At 34.7% G+C, this 21,252-nt stretch overlaps 3 protein-coding genes across 9 annotated transcripts; 1 reads left to right on the forward strand and 2 right to left on the reverse strand.

Annotated features, from left to right (window-relative positions):
• Nucleotides 1-547: 547 nt before the first annotated feature.
• LOC145607944 (G-box-binding factor 3-like) lies at nucleotides 548-7,429 on the reverse strand. Of its 6 annotated transcripts, none has more exons than XM_081663539.1 (14): nucleotides 7,009-7,429; nucleotides 6,808-6,862; nucleotides 6,033-6,099; nucleotides 5,665-5,747; nucleotides 5,405-5,449; nucleotides 5,129-5,224; nucleotides 4,841-4,915; nucleotides 4,275-4,441; nucleotides 3,118-3,172; nucleotides 2,999-3,041; nucleotides 2,474-2,592; nucleotides 1,625-1,702; nucleotides 1,410-1,535; nucleotides 548-1,028 (listed from the first exon to the last, which is right to left on the reverse strand). In XM_081663539.1, the coding sequence occupies exons 4-14, from the start codon at nucleotides 5,722-5,724 to the stop codon at nucleotides 876-878; spliced, it is 1,017 nt and encodes a 338-aa protein (XP_081519665.1). In that variant the 5' UTR covers nucleotides 5,725-5,747; nucleotides 6,033-6,099; nucleotides 6,808-6,862; nucleotides 7,009-7,429; the 3' UTR covers nucleotides 548-875. The 6 variants fall into 6 exon arrangements, with proteins under 6 accessions (XP_081519665.1, XP_081519661.1, XP_081519663.1 ...); XM_081663535.1 differs by having other exon boundaries at nucleotides 4,275-4,450; XM_081663537.1 differs by lacking the exon at nucleotides 6,808-6,862 and having other exon boundaries at nucleotides 4,275-4,450.
• An 853-nt stretch (nucleotides 7,430-8,282) lies between these two features.
• Nucleotides 8,283-13,716, forward strand: LOC145608429 (uncharacterized). Its single transcript, XM_081664045.1, has 5 exons — nucleotides 8,283-8,852; nucleotides 9,483-9,535; nucleotides 11,249-11,413; nucleotides 12,622-12,723; nucleotides 13,297-13,716. Exons 1-5 carry the CDS (start codon nucleotides 8,639-8,641, stop codon nucleotides 13,429-13,431), a joined length of 669 nt encoding a protein of 222 aa, XP_081520171.1. The 5' UTR covers nucleotides 8,283-8,638; the 3' UTR covers nucleotides 13,432-13,716.
• A 308-nt stretch (nucleotides 13,717-14,024) lies between these two features.
• LOC145607836 (hydroxyproline O-galactosyltransferase HPGT1-like) lies at nucleotides 14,025-21,005 on the reverse strand. Of its 2 annotated transcripts, none has more exons than XM_081663431.1 (12): nucleotides 20,706-21,005; nucleotides 19,111-19,174; nucleotides 18,681-18,730; nucleotides 18,392-18,582; nucleotides 17,825-17,888; nucleotides 17,637-17,709; nucleotides 16,790-16,910; nucleotides 16,011-16,098; nucleotides 15,871-15,921; nucleotides 15,681-15,752; nucleotides 15,395-15,507; nucleotides 14,025-14,481 (listed from the first exon to the last, which is right to left on the reverse strand). In XM_081663431.1, the coding sequence occupies exons 1-12, from the start codon at nucleotides 20,831-20,833 to the stop codon at nucleotides 14,456-14,458; spliced, it is 1,041 nt and encodes a 346-aa protein (XP_081519557.1). In that variant the 5' UTR covers nucleotides 20,834-21,005; the 3' UTR covers nucleotides 14,025-14,455. The 2 variants fall into 2 exon arrangements, 1 of the variants encoding a protein (XP_081519557.1); XR_014105641.1 differs by having other exon boundaries at nucleotides 14,457-14,481; nucleotides 16,030-16,098.
• Between the last annotated feature and the right edge of the window lie 247 nt (nucleotides 21,006-21,252).

Raw genomic sequence — 21,252 nt, forward strand, 5'->3', positions numbered from 1 at the left:
CTTGATTCTTTGTTGTGTTTATTCTTGATACTAACCAATTCTAGAGTACTATATGCCCAAGATCAAAATATTACACATCTTAGGAATATGTTTAGTTAGTATATCAATGTTTATGCAACCACAATAGAGTGTTGACTTTGTTGAGTGTGTACACAACATACTAGAGTATGACTGCTGATAAAGATTACATAATGGCATAATGCTCATGAATTTAGTACAAAATAACTTCTTTTAACCCTATACTCCATACATGTCACATTGCATGATCTATCAATAAATAGAGATGGATTTGTTAAGTTTGGGATGCTTTTCGGTATAGAAGGCAAGTAATTTCCAGCCTGATAATTTGACAACTGATAAGCTGATAACCATACCTCATAGTCAGTATTGTGAATTCACTCGGTCAATATTATTGTTCTTGCCAAGACAAAACACGCACCATCTAACCCTTCACTTGTGTCGACATACCTTACATTAGTTACAACATTGACAAGTAAACTATCCGCAGGCATGATACAATACCCAAAAAAATCCATTCAATTCATGATTAACAACAAAGCGAACTAAAATTATTTAGATACACCCAAGAGAGGAAAAAAAAATTATCTGTCAATCTGGATACAACTTTGTTTAGATCTAAGAGAACACACAACATGACTACAAGTCTACAACATTGTGACTCTAAAAACCTGTCTATTTTTCTACTAACTGTTTTGTGCCAACTACTGGCCATAATTTAAGGTCACAATTCTTTAGGACACAACAAAACTGGTCCTTTGGTCAGCTTATATCCACAGGTCTCTCCGGCTAAAAAGAAAAAAAAAAAAAAAAAAAAACTGACTAGCTAGACTGAGTTATTTATGCATCCACGGGTTTCATTTTTCTTCGCTTAGCTCGTGCACTCCATTGGAGACCGGGTTGTTTACTCTAGACAGCAAGTTCTCAGTATTAATATGAGATGTCTCTTGATTTTCTGTCCTATCAGAGTCCATCTCATCACTTTGTCCCTGCATAATCTTCAGCTTATCCTACAGCAAAATTGAAAACAGCAGACAGAATTATGTCAGAAAAGAAAAAATTCACTTCTCTAACATACTATAAACAGTTACCGAGTTGGTGCCTGAAACTTGCACTATTTTGTAGTAGCTGAAACATAAAATAGAAACCGTTTATGACACTATCAAGTAAATATTGCACAGAGTACACCCCATCTCTGTCATTGCAACATTATTTCATGCCTACATGTTGGAAATAATCGTGCATAACATGTCCATGGGTAGGGGGTGCAAATATACGAGTATGGTCGTATGGGTACACTGTACACATTACACATTTCTGAACGCATGGTGAAAATTTTTCATAAAGTGAGTAATGGACAACATGAGGCGACAAAGGATGAAAGGATTTACCATTAGTGAAGAATTTTCGGATCTCAGTTTCTCTGAATCTTCCACCAACTTATTTATTTCAGATCTAAGGGCCAGATTTTCAACATTCAAATCATCAACTTTTCTCCCTAGTTCTTCCATTTCGGCCTGCAAAAAGTGGATTTAAAGGATGAATAGAAAAAGTACCAAAAAAAAGTAAGACAAAATCAAAAACTTATTTGCTCATCTTTATCAACCTGTTTCCTTAACCTAGATCTTCTGGCAGATTCTCGGTTGGATTGCTTCCTCTTCTCCCGTTTTAGCTCCCTTTCATCCTGCAAAAATATTAAGATACCAGTGTCAATAACTTATGCAAAGTTTTTTGCAATTTCTTCAGCCAATAGTTATATGCTACATAAGAACCAAAGTCCAAATTCCAGATTTGAGCTGACTTTTACTATCACATTATCTCAAACAGCACAAATGCATTAGATCAAACGGAACATGACAGTTACAAATTAAAAAACGCTCCTAAACCCAATACCCAAGGATGCAGTTTTATAAGAGCATATATATAATGCAATCCGAAAATTAGTTATCTGCTCTATCAATTCGACAAGCTCAAGTAAGCTTTCACTTGCCATTTCAAGCTTGTTAATTAAAAAAACTTACTTTATAGTTTAAACTTGTTTATTCGCAAATTTCTACAATAATGAATGTTATCGAAGTAGAATAACCAATTATGAAGGTAAATATGATACCCAAAGGATGGTAATTATAGCCGAAGCCACTCACAATCTTCATTCAATTAGTATATAATATATATGGATATGCCTGAATGCCTCTCCCATAGGATACGTGCACATCACTAACCACAACTGCATATTAATGCTAAAAAATCCTTTTGAAACATCAATAAATGTTCCATTTCTGTATTAAATCTCCAATAACACACTCCACGAGTCTTATAAAGTATGTCAATGAGCATATCTGCATCTTACTAATACCCATATTTTTTGTATGTTCATTATTTGAGCAACGCAATTTAGTTAATTTAGATTTTCATAGGCATGGACAAACATCAAAACATAATGCTAGTGCAAGACCTGTCGGGATGCACCAGGAGCAGCAGAATTTACTCCATTTGCAGGAGAGCTTCCCACAGGATTCACAGAAGCCATTGGGATGCCAGGAACTACATTGTTCATCTGCATGTTACACGCACCTTTAGCACGTGTAGCCAGACCACCAGAAATTAGTCAGTGATAGAAATTCAATAAATAGGGCACAAAAGACCCACTACATAAGAAACAAATACACTTGAGACACTTCGGTACTCCATATTCTAATGTCAATATCAAATAACAAAAATTCCACAATAACTTGAACATTCCTACCTCCCAGCTAGCATATAGGAAACTAATCACATTTTAATCGAAACAAAAGGTAAAGGCGAACTATGTCTATTGCCGCCTTTTTAACCATGAAGTAGCAATCATACAAATGTGTGCCTAAGCCATAATATTTCCGAATATCTAATATTCAAACTTCATACTCCGTAAAATCACTGATTATGTAGTTAGTCAGATCACTATCAAGAGTTAACATTTAAAGAATTTAGAATGCATTACCTGTGTCTAGCACCCCATTACAACTTCTACTACTATTGTCCTCCTGGAATAGAAACATACATCAATTCAAAGCATTTATTAATGACATCATGAAATTATACTAATAAAGGATGCCTTACTCTTGCTGAACTGTCATAGCTTCTCTCACAAGAACCTTCAGTTCCACAATCCGTGCTATACACCAAACATGATAAAATGAGTATTATTTTCTCTTCAGTAGATAGGATTTATTGGAAGAATCACAAATGAGAAAGGTAATAACAGACTCAAACAGTAGATTGGTGCTTTATCACTCATCTCATAAAGAAAAGTACAAAATGCAACCCCTCACCCTACCTGCAATGCAAACAACTTTGGAGTCCTTCCTACATCGCAAATAGCAGGTCTAGAAACATGATAATTTATGTCAAGAGATCATATGCAGTGATGCAAGATGTACACACAAACAGACCTAAACTATCTACCTGTGCATCAATCATGACGGATCAGGATATCAGCTCAGAACAGCCTGTTTATTTAGTTGTCTATTAAGTGAGTTAACTAAGCTATAAATCCATTTACAGGAGCTTGATATAACTAAATTTATTTTCATCAACCATCTTGCAAAATGCATTGAATCATACTTTTGGCAAAATGAGAAGTAATTAAACATTTTAACAACATTTTGAAAAACCTTACACGTCCACAAATTCATATTAAAATTTAATGATATTTGCATTTATTTTATACAAGTCATACAACTACTAAAATTTAGACTTTTGCTTTTAAGAAATTTATTACCTTGGCTCATAACACTGCCTATATCTTGGAAATATTCTATTGCTGCCAGACTAAAGTTTTTGAAGAAATAGCCACTATAAATCAGCATTACGAGAATGTATATAGTGCTGGGAATGATAACTTTAATCTAATCATTCAGCCCACATCAGTAGGCTGTAACCACTCCATACCATATGAGCATTCATTTGCAATTGGCAGAAACATTCTCAAATGCAAGTCCAAATCCTAATTCTGGATAGTGACACCAAAATGAGCAAATCTAATGTCAACCAGTGTATGACTATGCAATATGATTTCCTCACAACAAAAATCAAATGATTCAACTTGTTTGGTGGGACAGTGTGTAAATTTCATTACTAATTCTTTCTCTTAAAGAGAGATTTTCTTTAAAGAAAGAAAATAAAAATCTAGAGTTGAATATGTTCATCTCAATCAATTCTGATCCAAAAATTTAAAGCAGAAAAATGCAACACAAACAAAAGATTTGAGGACAAACCTCAGTGACTGACCACGGACACCTGCAGCTGCATCTCCAGCACTCTCAGCATTGGCATTGCCGTTGCCTGATGCTGCATGAACATCGGATTCTTTAGTCACCTTTCCTGAACCACTATCTTTTCCAGATGATTTTGTTGGAGTTTCTAAACTTAAGGGAGCTGGAATCTGCATACACTAAGATACAGTAGCATCATCTATGTGCCATTCCTGATCTGGCTTTCAGAAGATACAAATCAAGCATTTGACTGCTCCATATCAGGAAAACATAGATGCGGCTCAAGAATATTAATATGGATGGGTTGGACAGGATTAATCAAGTGATGACAGAAATGAATAGAATTAATGTGTGTAATGACTATTCTAACCCACCAAGGAATATTGTACCTTCTATTATAATGGTCATCTATCCAAAATTTTAGAGCATACAAAAGCTATAATTGTTAAACAAGATGCACATATTGAGCATATAACCTAAGTGATCTATAGATAGTGGCTCGTTGTGTAACTTGTTGTTTATAGAAGTGTTTGATTAGGAGAGAGCAAGAAAGGGTGAGACAAACTCACAATAGGTGCAGCAGAAGGACCATACATTCCTCCATGTGGATACATTGCATAAGGAGATCCATAAGGCGCCATCATCTAGCCAAAACATCAACAAGACAGCAAACGAATAAGGGGAAAAAAAAAAGTGATTAATATTCAAGTGTTTCTTTTACAAAGATTTGGGCTTCCTCAATCACACACACACAGAGAGAGAGAGAGAGAGAGAGAGAGAGAGAGAGGGGGGGGGGGGGGGAATCGGTATGCACTCAAAAATATCTAGCTAAAGGGGGGGGGGGGGGATGCAAGTACTTGTGGTGGTGGCCACATGTATGGTGGAACAGCATGTCCAGATGTAGCAGCTGGATTAAAGTAAGGTGGTGGCAAAGCTCCTGATCCATAATATGCCTACAACCGAGACAAACATCAATAACTCAGTATAGCTAGTAGCAATATTCCCATATACCACAAATTCCGAACATACTTTCTTCCAGCTTATAGAAGCAGCAAATGATACACACTTCTATGAAATGAAAGAGAGAGAACAAGGCCAATAAAATAATACTAGTCAACTAAACAGAATGTAACCTGAACAGCTGCCCAATCAGGATAAACATGAACGCTACTCTGTTCCTGTTAATTCAAACAACTTAATAAGGAGGAGGAGTGAAAGGTAGCATTAATTATAGGCTTCTTACAATAGATTGAAAATTCCGAATATGTAATAGCAATACAGCTGTAGGGAAAGAAAAAAATTCATTCCACAACGGCATATAATTAACAGTATTATTCAAAACCTAAGTATGAACATCACTAACAAATCTCCATCAAGCAAGACTATAACTCACCCGAGGAGGAGACGCTGCTTTCTCAGATTTTGCTGGTTTCTCCCCTTCACTATTTCCCATGATGTATCCAAAACTTAATAGCCCTGAAAATTAAGTTGTGATATATAAGACTGCTCCTTTGAAAGTTAATATGCTTTTCTAATGGGGTAAGGGGAGGAGTGCATAGAGAAAAAGAGGTAAGCATTGCTGCAAAGGGAATACCAGAATAATAACTATGTAGCATTAGCATTAATAGTCACTTCCACCAATTTAAACAACACAATAAGAATTGGACTTTCCATAATCTTTGGTTAAATTTAAAGAACCAATCCAAGCATCAATTCTACATTTAGTATTAAATAAGCACATTAAATCATTACCAACATTACCATTAATCAAGTGTCTACTCTAAAGTCTAAATCATGATGAGGGAGTCGAACACATGCAGCCTTACCCCTGTGATCACAGAAAAGCGATATCCATTGGATGAGTAGAGAATAACTAAAACTACGGCTCCACTGCTTAACAAAAGAGTAGAAAGCAACATAGATAATTTAACGTGGCGTTTTCAGTTTGAGTCCATAACAAATTAACAATCCAACACCCAAACAACAGTGAATCTTACACTCACACCCACACTCCATTGTAAATAGAACCCAGGAATCAAAGAGCCTGAGAAACAAAGACTCAAAGTTGATTCAAATTATATAACCAATAGTTTTGAGCTTCCAATTGTTCAATGTATTAGAGCTTCATTTTGTTTTCACTTTCCACAGTCCAACAATCAAAGTACTATTAAGATTTCACAGCATTCTGTTTAAGTACATAGGGAGCTGAAGAATGAACAGATTTGATCTTGGGTCTTGGGTACCGCTACAACTTGTTGACATCCACATCAAATTCTCTTATGTAAATTTACCCATTTTAATGTATTTAACACATTCAGACAAATTAAAGCCCAGGTAACAAAGTTTCGGCAATGATAAATAACTAAGAGAAATAATCATTCATAATCACAGATTAATCAGTAATCACCGCATCAAATCTTTATGGGAAGCCACAAGTCAAATAAGCCACCTTTTTCCATTAAATTTATTAAATTTTTACAATTTTCTGAATATAAATTCTAGAAAGAAATAAAAATTAATGCCAATTAATAATTACCTAGTGTTCAAGTGGGAAATGGGGGCCCGCCCACAAGGCCACAAGTACATCAAAACTGAAATTTTAAGCAGAATTACTCAAGCAAAAGAAAACTTTATATTGCACTCAAATCACCAAAAATCAATTATTTGTAATTACTTGAAAAACAGCTAATTAATTAAATAAATTGAAAGAGCTATAAAATTAAGTAAATTAACATACCTTTGAATCCAAAACAACAATAATCCTCCAAATTCACCTGAATGCAACAAAAAAACAGTACAATTCCCAGAAAATTCCAATTTATTTTTATAATTCAAAAGATGGAAACTTTATAATTATTTTTTTCTGGGTATAAAAAATCCTCCAAATTCTGTCTTTTTTTTTTCTGGGTATCAGTCAAAGATACAATCTATACCCCTTTAAGTTGCAAAGAAGGAAACTTTATGATATTTCTTTCTGGGTATAAAAAAGGAGGGAAATTTAGATGGGTTTTATGCTTAATTTGGTGGAATTAATAGAAAAATTTGAGAAATTGGTATGGTATTGGGGTGAATGGTGATGCAGAAGCGAGAAAAGAGGGGGAAAATGAAAATGAGAAAGAAAAAAAAGGTGAAAGTTTGCCAGGCTATCAGCCACGTCAATGCCAATACACGTGTTTTGTTCTCCTGCTTGTTAAATATTCTAGTTCCTTCTTTTCTAGTTTGCCACTTTGCCCCTCTTCCCACCTCATCTCCCTCGTTTTTTTATTCTCTCCATTGTTTTAAACTAGAGGATACCCGTGTAAAAATTACTCTGTAGTAAATAACATCTCTATTACTAGAGATAATAGAGATGTTATAAACTACGGAGTAATTATTTTCAATAGATGAAATCATTCTTTTATTTTTTCACTTTTGTCCGATGGCATTTTTGTTGAATAATAATGTACTTGACTACTTGTGTACAACATTTCTATCAATCTTAATAAGTAGATGTGATCGTAGTTCTTAGGTCAAGTCAATGGGAATGAATCCTAAATCAAAAAGATGTTAAAATAATAAAATGCATAATTATAGGTACACAACATTTCTCATGGATGGATAAGTGCTGATCAACTATCTTTAGCACAATACTTATTTTGTAAGATTCTTTTAAAGTTTGTGAAAGATTTAGGTTCTAAGGTAATGAAACACTTGCTTAAAAGCCGCAATATTACCAAAGGTACAATACACCTATTTGAAAGCAACTCAATCTCCGTGCTTAACTTGACTAGATGCTACATAAGAGTAATTGAATATGACATTGACAAATCAAATTTAATATACAACCACATGATCATAAAAATACTCAAATTGACCTACTGTATTGATAGCTCTATATGACCTTATTCATGTTATATATAAGTAACATTCTTATGTAAGGACTCGTCGAGGTTGTTGCAATGCATGGTTTGCGATGCACCAATGCTTTATTAGCAAATAAAGAGTATTTAAAGGGTATATTAAATAATATACAACCGGTCTTTCTAAGATTATTATCATGTATCACTACATAACCCTTGTGATAGCGGTTTTATTCTCACCTTTCCTCAATATTTTTGATCGTGTCATTTATCGTGGGATAGAGAGTTAGAGACCATATATCGTAGAGCAGTAGAGTACAGAATACTCGCATAGGCGTCAAATCAAAACATTGCGACTAGCAGTATTTGTTTCAAGTCCAATGAAATAATAATAATAATAATAATTTATGAAGAAATAGATCAATATACGATTCATCCCAAATTCTTAATCCTCACCTTCTTTTCTCTTCAAAATTTTAGAAATTAGGGTTTGAAATTGGGGTTTTGATTTGTTGAGGAAGAACAACAATGGAGTACGATTACAATTCAAGCAGGAACAGAGCAGGCGTTTCACCCTACGATCCCCACATCCCCATGTACCAAAAGATGTCTTCTTCTTCCTCTCAATCGCCTCATGTATCTTCTCTTTACCCTAAGATCGGTCAACCCGGTCAGCCGGTCATCCCTCCTCCTGCCCGTGCACCTCCTTATCACCAATCTTTTGCCCCTCCTCCCTCTTCTTGTAAGTCTTTCTCTCTCCTCTTCTGGGTTTGTGTTTGATTTTGCTGTTTTTGATTTGGATTTTTGTGGGGTGTTTGAAATTTTGTGAATTAGGGGTTTTTTGGGTTTCTTCCTTTTTGTTGGGTGCTTATTGATTTGGTGGGCATTGTTGAAGTGGAATTGAGGTTATTAATTTTTTAAACTTGGTGATGATGAAATGATGAATGGAATTTTGTGACTGGGTATGGATTATTGCTATGTTACTCGGGTGTGTGTCCAAGAGTCCGACTCGGCTATTATTATAATTTTTTTTACATAGTTTTGATTCAAATAATGTATCCATGACCTTGTATAGTTGTATGAGTGTTGAGGATCTGACACGGGTATGAGTGAGACTGTGATAAACATATGATTATTGAGTTGATTGTTTAAGCCAATTGCGGCCTTGTGGGTATGAAAAAGTGGTTTTTATTGAGCAGTTGCTTAGGTGTAGGCTAGCATGTACAGTTGATGTTATTGGCTTTTTGGGTGGTTGTTCATTTTGAAGAGTTTTGTTTGTCCAATTGAGGTCCTCAATTTTTTCCCGCTATCTTAATCATGTTGATGTTTGATACAATATTTTTCTTACTCATGGGAGTGTTAAATTTTGCAGCAGGAACTGGTATCAGGGTTCAAATTAAGCCAGAATATAGGATAACTCCTCCTGTAAGTTCCATATTTCTACTTCTATTTTGCATCATAATTGATTGGATTTCATATGTCACACCACTTGCATTGTCATTTCAAAAAGTATGATTAAGAGATTGGTGTGTTGGGGCTGTGTTTTAAGCATTGTGTTTTCTCTTCCTCCGTATATGACTATTCGTGTTGTCATATTTTGCAAAGTTCCATTGAATGTCATTAGATAGGTAATTGTATAGTGGTTGACAAAATTCCTGTACACGAAACCCTAGAAATATAATCTGTAGTTAAGAAAATGACATACAAGATTTCTGATTTATAGGGTATGATTGTAAAATGTAATGTATCACGTTTAACTATGGTGTCTTTTAAAAAGCTCCCTGCAAAAGGATGCAGGTGAAGCTGGATTTATGAAATTAGAGCTGGATTAGACATGAAGCAATGTCTAGTTGTTAACTTGCTCCACTGATTAGCTGCACTGAAAAAGCAAATGTGTAAAACCTATGTTACTTGAACACAGCTAGTTTCCGGTTATACTCGGATAAGCCTTAACGAGACATGGTTACGTTACTTACATTTATGGTATAGGTGTTAGACCTGCCATCTTGCTATTCTTGCACATGGATACGGTTATTAATCTTATTATATAAGAAGGTAGAGAGGGGAGAAACTAACCTAAGCCTTGAACAAGTAATTTATAAATCCGGATTATAGATTGAAACCTTTTTGAACTTATCTTCTTTAATGGTTCAATTTTGGCATAAATTGTTCTATCTTGGTAACTTCTTATACCATTGCATACGATAATATTGTTTGTCTGTCAAGTTTCATTTAAGCTAGGGGAGAGTGAGACTCTTGCCAGGTGTTGTCAACTAGTGTATAGCCATTAGAGGCTGTGGTGGATAGCGTGAGGCTAAGTATAATGGATTACAGAATTGTAGATAGAGGAGAGACATGGACTGGGATACTTGACTCACTCGAGTTAATAAAGTTAGAACTTCATGTTGAGCCAAAAAAGTCTTTATATATTTATTTATTTTTTAATAGAATGTTTAATTTTGACCTATTATAAGTAAATAAGGAGAATAAATTCTACGTATATAGTATATGTGTTTTTTATAATAGAATTGGCTTTGTCTTAAGTAAGCAGGATTTCAGATTCCTTTTTATTATGGAGTAGTAGATTTCTACTTTACTGACTTTCTTTTCCAAACCCCCTTTCCTCTGAAATCTTTATACTTGCCCGTTGGCTATATGCTTTCTTCTTCTACGTTCATTATGTTATGATAAAATAATCATTAATGTATAAATCTTCAAGAGGAGTGACATGTCCATATACTCGTGTCTAAAATTATCTTACATATTTAGAGCTCTAAATTCTTAAATACGTGTATCAAATGCTTGGATATGTACCTCTTCATGACACTCTCATGCAAGTCTGTAATTTCAGCGATTTCTATTTTCTAGACTTACTTAAAAAGTAATTACGATGATGGTAAGGGTCGCAAGTGAATAAGCATTGAATGCTTGGATATGTACTTCTTCATGACACTGACTAAGCAAGTCTGTAATTTCAGTGATTTCTAGACTTACTTAAAAATTAATTACGATGATGGTAAAGGTTGCTAGTGAATAAGCATAAGATCTATTCACGTGGAGAAGTCACTAATTTTGTTGTATTTATCTTACTTATATATGGGATTTAACCTTTTCCATTTATGCTATTCTGTCCAACAGCCTCAATTGTTGCCACAAATGGGAGATATTCCACGAAGTGCATTTCATTTTGATTTTGATTTAGAGAAAAAGATACTTGCTGAAGCAGAGAAGGAAAATCAGAATTGGAGTCGCCTTGCATCTGAAAATTTCCCATCAAGAACACCACAATCCATGCCATCATCGGTAATATTATGTACTATTGATGTTTGTAGTGTAGATTGTCTTATGAAGTGTGTTATGCTGTTTTTTCAATCATACTATTTCTCCCTTCGCATTGTTTGTGTTTAGTCTCAAAGTTCCCTGCAATTAAGGACTCTTTAGTTTGTTGCCGTAATCTGAATCAACCTATATTGAATCAGAGAAGAATAGATACTTTTATGTGATCTTTTAAGTACTTCATGATCTTTATGTTTATTGCTTAAAATCAATCTTAGTTTAGATCAAACTTGTTGGCTCCAATTGTTTGGATTTATTATTGTGTGTGTGCACATAATCAAGTGTTGCGAATCTTTTTTTATACAAGGTAAGTTTTAATGCCCTGGTGGGAACTGGATGATAATACTTTGGCACTACTGGGGTTTGCTTTTTATATTTATGTTTTGGAATTGTGCTACTTGGTGATAGTTGAAATAATCTCTTTCCTCCGAGGGGAAGAAGGAGATAGACGACATGTTTTTGCTACTGGAAGCTGAAAGAAGAGTATGTCTATATGAGTGGCTGAGTGAGGCAACAACAAAACTGCTGATGCAGAAAAGTTAAAAATTCAAGCTGGACGAAACATTAAATGGTATTCTCTGGATTCTGGGACAAGAAAAGGTTGCTATCGTTGGGGATAAATAGGTGGCAGAAGCAAAGTATATATGTGAAGCGTGTGCAAATTGTGTTCCGTCTGGACTCTGTGTGTGCAACTTTTGTTGATGCATCTTGCTAGGTGTTAGGTAACTTAGGTTAGGTGCTTTGATATGAGCTTCTTAATAACATTCTATGTATAACATCTTGAGTAACATTGATTTTAGTCCTAAATAATCCGTACAGACCTTTTTAAGTTTCTATTTGATTTCTTTTTAGTTAATAGCTAATCGAGATTTATATTGATGCTTGCTTAGTGTATTTTGAAAGATGTATATAAAATGGCTCTCGTATGTTATGTTTTTTATTTATTTTTATTTTTACTTTCACTATACTTTCTGACTTCAAGGCATTATCTCTGATTGCCTTAAAATGTGGTTACCCCTCCCCCCTCTTCTGGCATAAGCTATTTGAACATTTATTCAGATTTCTGTTTCCTGTTACTGCCCCTAGAAGTAGAATTTTACATTGTCAGGTTTATCCTCCCTGCTTCCATTAATTTGTTGTTCTAGAATCTAATTGGATGTAATCAACTCTTGTAGACCACTGCTGCGGATCCCGTTGTGAGCAAATATATTGCATCAGGCCTTAACCGAGAAGCAGTTCCTTTGGCAGTTGCAGCTTTTGGGGACAATCCTACTAAGGTATGATTTTGCCAGTTTTTTTTAATTATGTTTTGTAAACTTGTAGCTTATTTAGAGACTCGCTATGTCATGCTGCTAAAGCACCATTGCCACTTTGCTTCCCACATTAGTAGTCCCCCATAATTTTCAAAGTGTGTTGGCGTGGGTATGGTGTCTTTTACACGAGCTTTGTTTGCTTTGTCTAAGTTCTGGATCTGATCTCTATACTGTATTATGGTAGTTTTTTATTAGCACTTGTCCACTTGCTTCTTTACTTTTTCGGGATTAGGTTGCTGGAAACTTGTGCTTCAGCACTTGCTGTCGACTAGGGTTAGTTGGAACCTTGTATTGTCTGTATATATGTTTTCTTAGTTTGACAAAGTAAATAATGATGTTTAAGTCTGTAGAATTAGGCTACAAAAGGATGCAGTGTTCTGTTCTTTCCTTGAATATGTTTCATGTTCCCGGGACAATTTGAGTAATCCTTTGCCTTTCTTGGGCTTTTAGATGGCCTGGTGGGTCTTTGCATTTTACTGTTAATTGCTAAGGTCCATTATTAACTTTACTGTTCTCTCTTTTTTGGAACTCTTGCAGGTACGAGATTTTGTGAATGGTTACACCCTCCTTCGAGAAATGGGGTTCGCGTCCAACAGTGTCGCTGAAGCTCTTCTTATGCACGACAATGATACAGATAAAGCTGTGGCTTATTTCCTGAATAGTTCGTCATAGAGGTCCTCATTACTTGTTGCAAAATTCTCCTTTCATGTTGCCAGTAAAGCATACTTGTGGAGTTGTGGGTTCAGCCATCTATAACCTGTTTTCTGATGTACAAAATAGCCAACTTGCTGTTGATGCAATATCTGGCTTTAGTGCCATTAATACAAAAGAGAGATTTTAATATCAGTATCATTATACTGTGTAGTGTGTATAAATACATTATGTCACTTGAGTGTAGAGGAACTTTGTACAAGATGATATATTGATATCTAAGTTATTACTTCGTATTTATTAATACGTGATCTCAGTATCAAACCAGCCACGATCATTTAGTATCTTCTTTTTGAGAATTGAGCTCTCTATATAGCTAGTTGTCCTTCATACTGAACTACTGAAGTGATCCCAGAACTCATTTGGTATTTCATAATGAATCTTGCATATTTCTGTATCAATGTCTGCACTTTCCTGGCTTTTTAACCTCAATCATCTACCCATCCTTAATATTTGAAATGAATCAAATGATAATAGGAGGTGATGTTAAGGGAGAAAGATTAAACAAGGGCAGTTAGGAAAGATTTTATAAAATCATTAAACTATCCAGCAATTCGAGAAATCAGTTTGCATTTAGTAAACATAACAAGAATAATGAACTTTATACACAGAACTCAGTTTTTAAAGAGGATATCGCATCTAATACATTTCTATAGCGAGGGTAACTGCATGTTCTTTAGAATTACTGTCCTGACTCCTGAGAGGAGTAGATGCTTAAAAATGTCAGTACTGCAGTATAAAAGATGTATGTATAGGCGAGCTGTGGTTAGCTATCATTCCCTATTCCTACTCATCTGTAGCTATCTACTAGGACTGTATCTAGTACAGTGTACAGTGTACAGAAGGCAAGTAAGAGATTTGGTGTATTTTGTATGGCCCAGGATCCAGGCATGGCTCTTGGACACAGAAAAACGATTTGCTCATGCAGAAGAAATCAGTAGCCGTTTTCATGAGGTTCCAATCAGTAGAAAAAAATAAGAAGTCTTCAACGAACTCCTGCACAAATAGCTCCTGATACAGAGAAACTTTGTTCAGTAAAATTGGAGAGGCTTTGAAGTTTAAGTATGCACCAAACATCTTGTTAAAAAGTGAAAGTGAAAATGACAATGAAATCTGATCTAAAACTATCAGTATTCTGGTTGCTTCGTGATGAAAAAAAATAAATATATGACAACATCTACAGGGTGTTCCACAACTAAATGAAAGGTCCAAAGGTCAAGATGTGGTTTGAGCCTTTGAGTGCAGATGACCTTATACCTGACAAGCTAATAAAGTATAGAGGCTGCTTATGCGAAACCTATTGTTTTCAGGATAACATTGGTAGGAAAATGAGGATTCTGATTTTGTTGACAGCTTTCCAAGGGTACAATTACATGAAATTTAATTGAGAGGGTATTAACATACTAGGTTATAAATGTTATGCCAAGACTTAAGTATCAAATCAGGATAGCATTAATATATTAGCTATCACCAATACTACGGGCATGTTCACATTTACTCAACTGAGCTGAACTGAACTGAACTGAAGTGAACTGAACCGATTGGAGCTGAGCTGAACTGAACTAAGCTTAAATGAATATTTTATGAGAGAAGGTAACTGAACTGAGCTGAGCTGAACTCAACTGAACTGATTGGAGCTGAACTCAACTGAACTGATTGGAGCTGAACTGAACTGAACTGAAGTGAAATTAAGCTGAAGTGAACAGGCCCGTAATATTGTTGACAGCTTTCCAAGGGTACAATTACACGAAGCTGTATAAATTGTTGGTATTGCAGGATTTTACTGATTGTAATATAGATACTAGGTCGTAAATGGCATTCCAAGACTTAGGTATCAAACTAATATGCAAGCATAAATTTCAATATGTATACTCGTATATAAGTAGTCTGCATGTTGTGTACGAGAGCGAAATGAGAGAGGGACCTGAAGCCCACGACGAACAGCAAAATCTTTTTTCGTCAATGTGTTTGATATCGAGCCCAATAAACCAGGAACCAACACTGACATCATCATGTGCGTAAGTGCGGAGCTTAGATCTGTCAAGGCAATGAAGTAGACTGATAAATGGTATGCACTACACACATAATTACAATTGTAACAAGGAATTTTAAGATTTTTAGATTGGGTCCCCAGTAGATCTGAAACTAAAATTCAGCCTCCCGGCCTGAGGTCAACCAATGACGAAAGTAGAAACACAGAACAGACTCACCTATTTATCGAGACAAATTTTGCAAGCGCATGTGATATGACAAATATTTCACCAGAAGCATGACGAAAGTAACTGTTTGGACATAAGTAAACTGAACTGTTAAGAATAAGAAGCAATAAAGTTTCCCTCTCTCCTTAAATTGCAAACCAAAGATATCAAGCTAAGAAATTCAGCTATTTTCTGTACTTACGATTTTCCATCACCAAATTTCCACCACTCTGGCTCATACCATTTTTGATTCCTGGAAGAGCAAGCATTTATAAAATCTTAATATTAAGTTATATTCAAATAGTTCAGCTTTCATTATACTATGCTTTTGGATTTACTCACGGTTCAGAGAAAACTTCACCAGACTTCATACATCCCATATAAACACGAGGCTTATCCACATGAGCTGCAAGAGTATTTCCCAGAGCATCTGTAAAGAAGGAAGTTACAAATACTGATTAAAAAATCTGATTCAGGGGAAGTTTAGGTGAAATATGGGAGTAATAGAACTAAGGAACTAAACAATATAGGATGGTGGTTTACTTATTTATTTATCAAAAAAAAAAAAAAAAAAAAAAAAAAAAAAAAAAAAAAAAAAATTATCATGCTTTCAGAATATACATGATTTAACATGCAAGTCATTCAACAAGGTCAACAAAACTACTAAGAAATATTTATAATTTACCAACTAAATGACCAAAAACGAAGAAAAAAAATCAGAACGTGTATTTTCAATTTCACCAAGATAACAGAGTAAACTAAAATACGAAAGAATACCTTTGTGCTTTAAAACTCTATACAAATAACAAAATGATCTTGAGGGACTCCCTTTACATTTGTCTCGAGAAAATCAAGTCAAGTTATAACCTTCAGGCATCTTTGATCATGAGTTTAACCAGTCCTTGACCTTTCAAAACTGAAATATGGGATTGGAAATGCTTGATCAATGCAGAACAAAGCTAAGGTCCAAGTTATAAACAGAACCATGGCTACTAATGTGCAATTCAGTAAGTAAGAAATTGGCACTGTCAAATAAAAACAGAGAGAGAGCTTCAACAGGCACATTTTCACACATTTTGGGAGGGAGAGGGGGTGGGGATGGTAGGGTTATATACACTTACCAACATTAACATACACGTCATCATTGACCTTTGCGTAAAACTCTGCTTCCCAATTGGAAGCATAAGCGAAAAAATACATTGTCTTTTTTGGTAGCTGTGCAGAAGTCTCCACATGGTCATTCTGTAAACATGAAGTGTAAAGTCCAAATCAATATAATCCAAGAAAGGTAATAAGGTTGTTCACATATATACAAGTTATGTGCTACTTAGGCCATGCTATTTAAAATGGTTGAAAAGGATGATAGATCACCCCAAACAGGCATGATAGGTTCCCCTGCCCCATCTTAGAATAATAATTTACTGCCAGATAGGGGTAATAGGTTCCTCCACCCACTCACCCAGTGCTAACTTTAAATAACCACCACCTCCACATATTTAATACCCCTTAATCTAGTCCCTAATCGATTCTGTTTCCCCCAATTTCAATTTTCTTATACCAAGCATGGCACTAATAAGAATAGAGCAAATAATGTTTACTACAGGACATAATTCTCTCCAGAACATCTTAATCAATTAGACAAGTAACATATAACATACACCTAATAAGTGGTTCAATGTTATTCTTCTAGGTATGCTTGCTATAAAGATGGACCATGGTTGTTATGACACAGCAACATTCTCATTACTGCCATTATGAATTTTTAATTTGGTTCCGCCCACCCACCCCACCCCCCCCCCCCCTCCCTGATAATCCTCTCAATATTTTGTGATAATCTAATAATGAGGTACCAAAAAAAAAAAAAAAAGTAACAATTGAGCAACACCAGAAGCCAAACATCAGAGTATCATACATAAGGAAGGGAATGGGAAAGGAATTTAATTAAGTATCTAAATGTCAGATACATACAAGGATAATGAAATCATTGTTCTGCCTGTTCTCAATGTCAATCTCCAAGTCTAGACTATCTCCACGATTTTCACTGCAAACATAAAAAAAATAAAAAAAATAAAAAAAATAAAAAAACAAAACAATCAAATCAGTTCTTTACCAATCATTGACAAATCACATAAGAAAAAGATTGAACAAGTGAACACCTTCTTCCAATGACAAACCGAGCAACAATTCCATTCTCATTCTCCATCTTCTTCAAAGCAGCACCTATACAACATTGCGTTAATCAGCCAAGAAAAAAGTCAAGAAAGAAATCACAAGATTCACAACATCCCAAAGGAAGGGATATTCAATTAATCAAAGTAGTGAAGCTAATAGCATACTGAAATAAGATCAAGGCCAATATATCAAATATATGTTGTAACTTGTAAGATTAAAGATATAAGAGGACCATGATTTCAACAGAAGATAGCAAGTTAGCAGGCAAGCATTTTGAGGTGAATGTTATATCAAGCACTAAGCCTCTCCTAGTAGATTAATTCATACACCATTTTATTATGCACCCACCATTGGCTATAGTTCCGATACCAAGCACTTTAATAGTTAAAATCATAACCCCAATCTCAGGACCTTAATATAACATTCCACTTGAGATATTCCTATTATGTTAACAACTAATGTTCACATAATATCTTACATGAAAGCTGAGGTACCAAATAAATCACCTCTTCAAATGAAGAAGCAAGAAAAGACGGAAACTCCACTTTTACCTGTTCCCATCCATGCCTTACGAACTGCATCTCTCTTATTTTTGCGGCCAAAACTTGTCAATATCCCTATTATAACCAGTGGCCTTTTTTTAGGTTTATCCTTATCAATCCCATAATGTTTTGGAACAAAACCTTCTTCTTTAGCAGCAGCCAATTCCATCTGAAGAGCTGAGAGTTTCTTCTGCTGTTCCCTGACAACCAGACCTTTTAATTTTGAAACTTGAAAACGAAATTTTATTCACAATAAGATAAAGTTAAATGTTGTAAGGCCAAGATAAATATAAATTACCTGCAGGCTATGACTTTCAGTGAATCATCAACTGAAATGGCACTTCGCCCCTGTCAAAAGAAGCACATTCATCCAATTATATATCTTGCACAAATGAGAGACAGACGATAATTCCATTTACACGGGAGATCAGAGCAGGAAGAACCATCAGGTACTGCAATACCTTAATTTCAGATATAGAGATGATGCAGAAGAAAGTACTATGGAAATCAATTGCACTACAAGTAGCTAATTGGCAATAAGACTACATTTACTATTACTACTAATCACCAGCACATACGGATCCTGTTACTGGCTAGGATAGTTCATTTATGCACAAATTTGCACCAATAATCACTCTCCTGCATGATATATAGTCTAAGCACATAAATACGAAGTACATAAATTGTTCTACAAAAAGTAAATAAATTGTACAGAGTATTAAACTTACTTGACCTGTTATTTTGTCAAGCTCATTAATGATATAAACCCTATTCTGTGCATCCTGCCACAACCTGTCACAAAAACAGTTAGTCAAGGTGGATCAAACCATAAGAAGTCAATATCAATAACTAAAACCACAAAATCAAAGAGTTAACAGCTAATGTCTCATCCGATTGGAAGAGTGACATACTCTCCTAATTCTATAAAAGACATCTTCTCTTAGCCTTTATCTTATAGATACATCAACTTAATTATTAGAATCTTACTTTGGTCAAGTATTACGACTACGGCCATGTTCAATTCACCTGATCTATATAGAATCTCATCTGATCTAATTTCCAAATTTCACTAAACTTTGAGTTTATTTGTACACTAATCCTAAAGATAGAATATTACCAGCTGAGATGTCTTGGGATTAATGTGTACATTCCAAACATGACATTTTCATAATTTTTTAAAAATTAAATATATGTAGCGATAAGCCAATAAGTAAACACAAATAAAAGATTTGAGTGTGACATAATCTGATTGTTTCTTAAATAAGCAGATATTTGCTTAGATGAGCTGACTTGAACATAGCCTACATTCTACAATTTGTTTAGGGACTTTGGACGCATTCATTCAGCATTTAAGAAGGATTATGGACATTAAAACTTTTCCTCTCCCAAAGAAAAAATGACTTCTTTTCAACCTTCAGAAGAATTCAGATTCTCTCCAATCAAAAAGAGTATTCTTTTTCAAACCACAACTTTAAAGCCTATATTTGTTGAAAGAATATTTTTGATAAAATCCCTTTCAAGGAAGGTGACCACTTAGCAAAAGTGTGTAATTTATAAACCATATTTATTAGTTAAGCAGATTACACGAAGATGGTGTTACACTTCATATACACCCCTGTACAAACTGTGGAACTTGAACCCTTTTTACCCCTGAAGTATACTATGCTCTCTTCACCCCTATATAATAGACCACACTCCAACCTTACCATATCACAAGATAGTCTTTCCTAAGATAATCGTTAAGGTAATTTGGACAAGCTTTAAGTTTTCTAAACTCAATTCAGAGACTGGATAGTATTTCGGAAAAACCAAAACACGATTAGAAATGTGACCTATTATTTAGAATCCGAGGGAGTATAATGCGCCCATGTACCAGTGATTCATTGTGTACATCATTCGGATTCACTGTGTAAATCATTTAGATTCATTGTGTACAAATCATCATATGCAAGTTCATTTAACAAATGTTCCAAACTTCAAATTGATTTTCTGAAACATACAAATGTTCAACTTAAAATAAAATTAAACGATCACACTACATTATAAATTATAAATTCTCTAATTTCAGTAATTTTTCTAGTAATAGCCTAAAATCAACATTTCTCAACTACTCTACTGCAAAACAAAGATCAAATATGTTCTTTTATTTCTAGCTTTTGGGAGTACAATGCGCATCATGCTCTCGAGTATACGATCTAATTCAATTTCCAATCACATTAACAATCGATCATCACAAAACTTAATACAACAGTCATCACCAAAAAAAATCAAATAAAAATCAAAACAATAGAATCAAAGCAATGAAATGAAAAAAATGACGAACCTTCCAGCGACATAGAAGGAAGCAATGGTGGCTAACATGGTGAGCATAAGAAATGAAATTCGAGATCGAAGCAGCGTATTATTACTGCTACTTGATGATAATCTTTGATTTGATCCTTTTCTTTGCATTTTTTCTCTCTACTCTTTAATCAACCCAGAAAATTTAGGGTTTTTTGCTGTAAAATTGATGAAGATCGAATCTCAGGTTTAGAGAGAGAAAATGAGAGAGAGAGAGAGTGGAGGAGAGAGAATCACACAGGTTTCAGCGCAAGGTCCATGAACACTGGAAAGGTGAACTGAATGAGAGGAAGCCATTTTTGGTAATGTTGAAATGACAATTTTACCCTTTAAATTAATTGGAGAAGATCATTTGTTTGATTAATTGATCCACTTTCCTTTTAAGGCCGTATTTATATAATTTTCCAAACTAGTGTGTCACCCGGGCGTTATCCCGGGATGTTACTTTGAGTAATTTCTTTTCGTTTTTTTTTTTTTTTTAATAAAGTGTTTGAAGTATTACTAATTTGGAATGTAATGTTGAATATTGA

This window comes from Chenopodium album, chromosome 23, assembly GCF_948465745.1.
Source record: "Chenopodium album chromosome 23, dcCheAlbu1.1, whole genome shotgun sequence".
Lineage (NCBI taxonomy): Eukaryota > Viridiplantae > Streptophyta > Magnoliopsida > Caryophyllales > Amaranthaceae > Chenopodium > Chenopodium album.